Source organism: Austrofundulus limnaeus, unplaced genomic scaffold (assembly GCF_001266775.1).
Source record: "Austrofundulus limnaeus strain Quisiro unplaced genomic scaffold, Austrofundulus_limnaeus-1.0 Scaffold256, whole genome shotgun sequence".
In the NCBI taxonomy this organism is placed as follows: Eukaryota; Metazoa; Chordata; class Actinopteri; order Cyprinodontiformes; family Rivulidae; genus Austrofundulus; species Austrofundulus limnaeus.
The window spans coordinates 537781-546729 of NW_013952658.1; the positions used below are offsets into that span (position 1 = coordinate 537781).

The 8949-nt window shown below is 41.3% G+C and overlaps 2 protein-coding genes across 2 annotated transcripts in view; both read right to left on the reverse strand.

The window, feature by feature from the left end:
- cc2d2a (coiled-coil and C2 domain containing 2A) overlaps positions 1 to 429 on the reverse strand; it is a gene marked incomplete at its 3' end in the record, with an annotated part of 26523 nt that extends 26094 nt beyond the window's left edge. The window contains 2 exon segments of the mRNA XM_014020543.1: positions 122 to 155; positions 254 to 429. Of these exon segments, the coding sequence (XP_013875997.1) occupies positions 122 to 155; positions 254 to 267 (48 nt within the window).
- Positions 430 to 1982: 1553 nt separating this feature from the next.
- Positions 1983 to 8949, reverse strand: part of c1qtnf7 (C1q and TNF related 7) — a 13347-nt gene continuing 6380 nt past the window's right edge. The window contains exon 3 of the mRNA XM_014020544.1: positions 1983 to 2806. Within this exon, the coding sequence (XP_013875998.1) occupies positions 2178 to 2806 (629 nt within the window). The 3' untranslated portion in view covers positions 1983 to 2177. The remainder of the gene's footprint in view (positions 2807 to 8949) is intronic.

Genomic DNA, 8949 nt, shown 5'->3' on the forward strand with positions numbered 1-8949 from the left:
ATAATAATCTGACTCCTGTTTAAAATGGCCCCTGCTCTCATCCAGTATGTTATTTTATTGATTAACACTTCACCTGGATGTCATCCTCGAGTTTGTTTTTCACCAAGGCTCCGTGTATAACTCGTCGTTTCTTCTGCAGTTTCTCCCTAAAGTCACTGAAACAGAACCAGAGACGGTCTTTTAAGAACGGGACGAACTTTTGTTTAGGTTATAGTCTACCAGTTTGGATTTATAGTAGAAAAACAACATTTACCTTGAAGAATCCATGCTGATGGTAGTTTTATACAATTAGAAAAATCTTGTGATAAGAACGGTATCTGTAAAACTGCGTGTAAAATTCCGTTCTACGTCGGACTTGAGCTTAATTTTGTGATTTTCAGAACGTAGCTTTTTGCTAGCGAACTCCGTTAACGCGCTGCCTAGGAACGAACTACGTCTCCACCTACCATGGATGGCAACTCGAGTGCAAACAAACCCAACAAATTCACGATTTCAATTCGTCAACTGAGCTGCCAATCAAMACTGTAGTTGAAAACAAATCCACCCACTACGGTGTCCGAGAAGGCGGACATTATCAAATGCGCATTAACTCCACTAGGCGGCTTTTCATTTTACAGTGTCGAGAACACAGATTTATAAAGCCTTTATATCTATGGTCGAGACACTCAACTACAAGTTTATTATAATTCTTTATAATATATAGTTAGATAAGTTAATAGTATAAGATAAAGATAAGATAAGATAAATAGTTAAGGTTGTTTACCAATTTCTATATAGAAAAGAGCATTTATTCTCTTGTTTCAGACTTCTATTTATGATGAATAATCTTCCATTGAATTAGTATTTTTATTGTTTTTTACTGTTTTTATTAACATTCAAATAGTTATTAAATATTTACCACTGTGTGTTTTTTATCTGCTTATTTGTAAAAGATTTCTGCACAGTATGAATATTAGTAAAACACTCAGTAATCACTGAATGCAAAATTACATCCGATTACCTTTCAGAGTTGACCTTGTTTGTTAGCAAAATATCTCAGCCCAGAAGCCAGATTTGACTGAAGCCTGTAATCAGTAATCACTGAATGTACACAACTGATGAAAGGTCAAATTAATTCAAGATGAACAAAACACAAAGATGCTTAAACCCAGTCATTTTTACAGAGACTGTAACAGATTTTGACACATTGGGACATTGATGTGGTAACAGCAGAGTCATTCACATCACATCACATGTTTAGAGTGCTAACAAGATTTCTCATAACATTATTTTAAAGTTTAATTTAACCCTGTCCCTTTCAACATAAGAAGGTCTTGATACAAAACTGGTTTGGAAGACTGCGGTCGATATGCATGCTTCASGGACTGCTAGGCCATTAATTAGTTTTTAGTATTTAATTTGCACAAACTAAGATTAATCTCTTTCTGTTCGTATAATTTGGTAACGATAAAGTGCATATTCATTAAAACAAACCTTTACCTTTAACAAGCAAAACGTCATACAGAGTTGAAAATTATTTAGCATTTGAAGAAATTGATTCCTTTGGTACTATATAGTCATTCTTAAAGTTATGAGTTTTGCTAAATATGCTAAATAAATTAATCTGTGCTATATTTGGTATGGGTATGTTTTATGCCCATAGGTACCAGAACTGATACAGAACTTTGGACACTAAACATCATGTGTTAAGTGGTGTTTAAAGATATCAGTTTTTCAGAATATTAGTGGAAAATATTGTAAACTATAAGCTCAAGGTAATATTCATGTTATGCTTTTATAAACCTTCAAGGTTCAAGCTGAAATTTAGAAGAACTGAATGAAACTATTTTTACATTTTGTTAAAGCTTTGACTCATATGTTTAGGCTTTAAATGTTTTGTGAAATCATRTCTACAAACCAAGCTCTGCCTGTCAGGAATATTTATTTGCATTATTGTTGACAGGTTCAAATAAAACTGACAAACAGCACAGGTGGAGCAGGCAGCAGCAGCAGCAACTACAACCTTAAAGATCCACAGCAAACACAAACCGACCCTCGCTGCACGTTCAGTTTCAAAACAGAAATAGGTACATTTTCAACCATTCTTATAGCAGTAAAAACATTTGTATAAAAATAAAGTTTGTAGATACTATGTATGTTCTAAATCTATCAAGACAATATATTTTTCTTTCTGGGTTTTATGCATAGTCTTCTGCCAGTGTGTCAAAGTAGTTTGTGTCTGCATAGAGCAGGAAACCAGAGAACAGGCTGTCCGCCCAGCCGGGGTCTGCAAATAAACCRTTCTGGTCGTGGTAGAAGATCTCCATCCACACCTCATCCTCTGGGTTCAGATACATGACAGTGGAGCCAGACGCCACGTCGTGGTTTCCTGTGTTGGCATCGAAGGTTTTGATGCGATACTGACCGTTCTGCACCAGACTAATTGCCAGGTGTTTATTGGCCAGCGTGATGTCATAGGAGAAATAATAAACACCTGGGTATGCACAGATGAATTTTCCAGTCTGTGGGTTGTAGTGCCCGCCTTCATTGAAGAGGACCTTGTTGAACTTGATGGGGGTCTTCTCTGTTGGGTAGCTGCTGGTGATTCCCACAGAGAAAGCGGATTTCGGCAGTAGGCTGCCACATTTGCAAACTCCTGCAGCTCCACGGGGTCCTCTTTGGCCCTTATCTCCTTTACTTCCATTGCGGCCTGGTGGACCAGGCAGTCCAACATCTCCGATGTCTCCTGCTGGGCCCAGTTTGCCTGTGGGGCCACGTTCACCACGCTCTCCGATCTTTCCTGTTGGGCCTACCCTTCCTTTTACACCTGAAACAAAGACATCAGCATTAGATGTTCAGTTCTGCTTATAAACGCCCTGAAATATCAACAGTGTATTGTGTTTGGGGTGACAGTGGCAACAGGAGGTGGGGGTCCCTCCGTCTGTCTCAGTCGTTGTGTCCTTGCCTGCTGGTGGTGGTCAGGGGATCTGGTGGCTCTGGTGCAAGGCAGCCTCACTTCTGTCGGTCTGTTCCAGGGCAGCTGAGGCTACAATGTAGCTKACCACCRTCAGTGTGTCAATGTGTGTATGAATGGATKAATGACTGCAGCACTTTGGAGTCCTTAATGAAGTTCAGGCCATTTACCATTTCTGTGTGGGTGTGTATGCGAGTGAGCTGCCAYGGCTAACTGACCTTAGCCAACAAATAAATAACTATAACTCAGCCAGTTTTACAAATATTGAGCTAAAATTTGTTGTGTTTGGTAGTTATTTGCTGAAAATATTGTGAGTGCTAACAGATGGCACAAGATCCCACAATATTGTGTGATAAGGATGATGTTAGAGCAGGGGTTCTCAAACGTTTTGGGTCTGGGGACCCCTTACAAGGGCAAAAAATGTCAGAGACCCCCTCATAAAACCCATGCTTTTTAAAAAGGTCATTTCAACCCCCAAATGCCATGGGAGTATACTTTTTATTTAGTTTGTCTTATTGGTTCATTGTTCTCCATGCATTTTAAAAAATAAAAACCAAATWAACAATTTAGTGAAAATTTTTGAGGACCCCCAAGATACCTCTTGTGGACCCCTGGGGGTCCTGGGACCCCAGTTTGAGAACCTCTGTGTTAGAGGCAGGAGAARACCCAAGAATGCAGACTACACAAGGACTCAAGCAAAGAAACCAGAGCTAACGTCCTATAACGGTTGACTGCAGTGAAGTGAAAACAGAAACTAATTGGATTGGGACAGGTGGACTAACAAGAGTTGAGGACAGGTGTGGGTGGGTGCGTCAGGTCGGAGGCTCAAAACTGAGGGAGAATACTAATGACGATGAAACATTGCTGAACAACTGAACACGTGGAAAGTACAAAACTAAACACATACATGTCAAGTTGTACRGATTGTCCGTAATTTACATGGATTTTCCATTATTTTGCAGGCATACAGATAGAGCAATTTCACAGATTTCTTTCAATTTTTAACGGATTTTTTTCAAAATCTCACTTTCAAATTAATTTAACATGTAGGACGTTTAAAAAAACAATAAATAACATTAAACAACCATCTTCTAACCTGTTCTGCCGCTAGAAATAAAAGACTAGAAAGCAGGGGTGGTTCTAGGGGTGGGGCCACAGGGGCATTGGCCCCATCTAAAATCTGATTGGCCCCCTGAAGTGACCCTGTCCTTTCACTCATTTGTCCTTGCCCAAGAACAATGATGTTGGCTGCAATTCCACTTCCAACCACTACTGGTGCCAGTGAGTCAAGTAGGAAAGTCCCGCCTGAAGCAAACTTTTTCACGTTGAACAATCCTGCAGAAATTTTTTTTTTTTTACTGACAACGATGACTGGATTTTCCCACATGTGTGTTTGAGAGTATTTTATTTATGTACAGTAAAAAAAAGCATGTAAAATTGATAAGGAGAATTTACTGTGCAAACATTTACAAGTGCTTGAACATGTGTGACTGATTAAATGTATAAAACTTGCAAAAACTGGGGATTTGTGTGCAAGGATGTTGAACAAGTACTTGGCCCCTCTATGAATACTGTGGCCCCTTGATGGCCCCTTACACTGAACAATCCCAGATCCGCCACTGCTAGAAATAAATTCTCCACTTATACAGGTTAATATCCAAAGGGGTTGACATGTATGTAAACACCACAAAGAACAAACAAGAGAAATAAGCCCAGAACTCTACCAAAAACATAGATCTGACAAAAACAGCTAACCCTAACCCTAACCCTAACCATCATTTCCCAACATGATGATCTCAGTTTAAACCCCTGGTATGAAAGGTGGTGGGCAATAAGCATTCCATCAAGGAATGTTACACATTTAATTTAAGKGATTTTGATGCTCCTTTGATCATTCTTTGGTATGAAAAATTCATTTAAATTAATCCTGTACTGCACACCAACACAATCATTACATGAACTGGACTCACTACATGCAACATTGACATTTGACCTACAATTTTGTTTCTAAACTACTCTGCAAAACCCCTTAATATAAGAAAGCTGTTGTGTGTTTGAGCCATGTCTGTGGGTCTGAAGGTTTGTGCAAAACTTCATATTTGGAAAACACAGGAGAGAGAGTGACTTTCTTGACAGATTATTTGTATCACAAACTTCTCTGGTGAGATATGTTTGGTGTTTTTGCTCACTGAAGGGATCAAGAGCTGACCTGCCAAATATTTTTTGAAACATTATAGCCCTCTTTTCTAAATGAAGGTTTTATTTTCAGAGCGGTCTAGCTATTTGGCAGCAAACTGTGATTAATGATGACTAATAATAATCTTGGGGAAAGAACAAAGCTTATTTGTGTTTGTAGAATCTAATCCAAAAAGGTTGAAGACTCTCCAAAAAAAAAAAAAAAAATCTTGGATTTTTCTTATGGCTTCAGTATGTGATGGAGATCCCTCTAACATCACACCAAATTTTAGCTAAAAATGTTTTTGAGGTTTCAAATGAGCTCTTGCGGACATTATAATTTTTTGTTTAGCATTCATAATTTGTCAACGCTTGTTCTTGGCTGCTACTATACCAGTTTTCAGCTCTGTAAGTCGTAAAAAAGCTGAATCAGAGCTTTTTCCTTAAATTAGCGTTAACGGTTAGCTTAAACTTCTGTATAGCATTCAGAATGGCTGTGTCTCAATTCATAGGTTGCAGCCGACATGGACTGCATTCGATGTTGGCTAGGGCCGTTGGCTGCATAAACGGCTGTAAAATGAAACGGTCTAATCTATGAAAGACGTACAGTATGCTTGTTTTACCATGCACTGCCTCAWTACCATGGTGGTACGTTTTATTTCACTTCAGTTGTTTTTTCAAGGCATAACTTCACAAAATTCAATTTTAATAGAAAAATGTTACAAGTAAATAAATAAAAAGCATTACTAATTTGGGTTTAGCTCCAGTTTCAGTACTTACTGCATTTTAACATCTCATTTCAACAAAACTTTATTCAGCTAAGTTGCTAAACTTACATTTTTTTGGTCCATGATTTATTTTCAAATTCCGCCTTAAAAAACAGACTCTGCCATAAAATTTAAATAAAACATCGCTGCCTTTTGTTTTTCTGTTTAATTTGCTGACGGCACAATGAATTCTGGGATACTGTTGGCTGCGTAGGATACTCGGATGCAGCCTACACTGTCAGGGTTTTGTTGGCCACATCAGTAGGCGCCTACGGWGAGGGGCAGTGGCGTAATGGCTGACGTCAGCTGCAACACATGAATTGAGACACAGCCAGGTAATGACACAACAGTGACAGATGCTCTAAGTCAATGGTGAAGGCTGACACCACAGCTAGCACCCATTAGATCAGGGGTGGGCATTGAGGGCCACAGTCCTGCATGTTTTACATCCAGACATGCCATAAAAAACTCTGCCATAAAGTTAAAAAACATCTGTCATCATTGTTTTTCTGTTTAATTTGCGCAATGAATTCTGGGATACCGTTGGCCGCGTAGGATACTCAGATGCAGCCGACGTTTGCGGGGGTTTGTCAATCGCATAAGTAGGCACCTACAAATTGGGACAGCCTACGGTGCGGGGCAGTGATGTAAGCGGCCGACAAATGCAGTCAACGTCGGCTGCAACCCATGAACTGAGACACAGCCAATGTCTTTAGTTAGCTCTCAGCTATCAACCCACCAAATTTGAGCTTTGTATGTTCTAGAACTGCTGTGCAATCTGGGTGCCATGTTGGGTTATATAAAGCCCCTTGTTGTTCTGTCACTCAAGAGGATACTCTCCCCTGTGAAGGAAACTCATTTAGACCGCTTGTATTCGTGGGTTTGGGTTGTGGGGGCAGCAGCCTAAGCAGTGACCCAGACCTCCATCTCTCCAGCCACTTGGGCCAGCTCCTCTGAAGGAATCCCAAGGTGTTCTCAGGCCAGCAGAGAAACATAGTCCCGCAGCGTGTCCTGGGTCTTCCTCTGGGCCTCCTCCCAGTGGGACATGCCCGGAACACCTCACCAGGGAGGCGTGCAGGAGGCATCCTAACCAGATGAACCACCTCAATTGGCTCCTCTCGACGTCGAGGAGCAGTGGCTCTACTCAGTGCCCCTCCTGGGTGACTGAGCTTCTCACCCTATCTCTAAGGGAGATCCCAGACACCCTGCAGAGGAAACTCATTTTGGCCGCTTGTATCCGCTATCACGTTCTTTCGGCCGTTACCCAAAGTAGATTAGGGTAGGAACATAGACCGACCAGTAAATCGAGAGCTTTGACTTCTGGCTCAGCTCTAGCTTCACCACGACAGACCTGTACAGTGCCCGCATCACTGCAGATGCAGCCCCAATCTGCCTGTCAATCTCCCGCTCCATTCTTCCCTCATTCGTGAACAAGACCCCAAGATACTAAAACTCCTCCACTTGGGGCAGAACCTCTTCCCCAACCCGGAGAAAGCACTCTACCCTTTTCTGGCTCAAGACCATGGTCTCAGATTTGGAGGCACTGATCCTCATCCTGGCCGCTTCACACTCGTCTGTAAACTGCTCCAGTGAGAGCTGGAGATCACGATCTGATGAAGCCAATAGGACCACATCATCCGCAAAAAGCAGAGATGCGATCCTAAGGTTACCAAAAAGGATCCCCTCAACACTTTGGCTGTGCCTAAAAACTCTGTCCATAAAAGTTATGAACAGAATCAGTGACAAAGGGCAACCTTGGCAGAGTCTAACTCKCACAGGAAATTAGTCCAACTTACTACCAGCAATGTGGACAAAACACCCCGGTTGTACAGGGATCCCRGAGTACCCCCCACAGGACTCCCCAAGGGACACGGTCGAACGCTTTCTCCAAGTCCACAAAACACATGCAGACTGGTTGGGTGAACTCCCCACACACCCTCCAGGACCCTGCTGAGGGTGTAGAGCTGGTCTGCTGTTCCACGACAAGGACGAAAACCACACTGCTCTTCCTGAATCCAAGATTTGACCATCCGACGGACCCTCCTCTCCAGAAGCCCTGAATAGACCTTACCTGGGAGGCTTAGAACTGTGATCCCCTATAGTTGGAACACACTCTACAGTTATCCCTTTTTAAATAGGGGGACCACACCAGTCTGCCAATTCAGGGGAACTGCCCACAATGTCCACGCAATATTGTAGAGTCACGTGAACCAACACAACACTGTGCTTTACTGATACTAAAATTCACTAAGTACAAAATGAGTTGATGAAAAAACACACTAGGTTTACCTAATTTTAAACACACATGACATATAATCAGTTTGACTCAAGTATGGTAAAATTTAGTAAATTTTGTCCATTTTTTTGTCAAAGTTTAAAAACGCATCTGCTTCTTGCAGCTTCACTACACCTGCCTCAATTCAATTCAATTCAATTCAATTCAAAAATACTTTATTGATACTAGAGCGAAATTAGGTCTTGTTGTAACTCATTTAACTAAAGAATTATTGTAGATGCTGATGGCTGTGGGCAGGAAAGATCTTCTGTAGCGGTCTGTATTACAGCGAAATTGAAGAAGCCTCCGACTGAAGACACTTTTCCTTTCTATGACAGTCTGATGAAGAGGATGGTCAGGGTTTTCCACAATGTTCTTGATTTTATGTAAAATCCTTCTTTGCACCATCATCTCCAGAGATTCCACAGTCATCCCCAAAACAGAACCAGCCTTCTTTATCAGGTTGTTGAGCCTTTTTAGGTCCCTGGCTCTGATGCTGCCACCCCAACAGATGACAGCAGAAGACACTCTCAACAACAGACTTATAGAAGATCTGCAGCATCTTGCTGCAGACATTGAAGGATCTCAGCTTCCTTAAGAAGTACAGTCTGCCCTGTCCTTTCTTGTAGACTGCTTCACTGTTGAGTCTCCAGTCCAGTCTGTTGAACACCGAGGTATTTATATTCCTCAACCACCTCCACTTCTTCTCCCATGATGGAAACAGGGTTTGATCTAASACTATTTCTCCTGAAATCTACAATCATCTCCTTTGTTTTGTT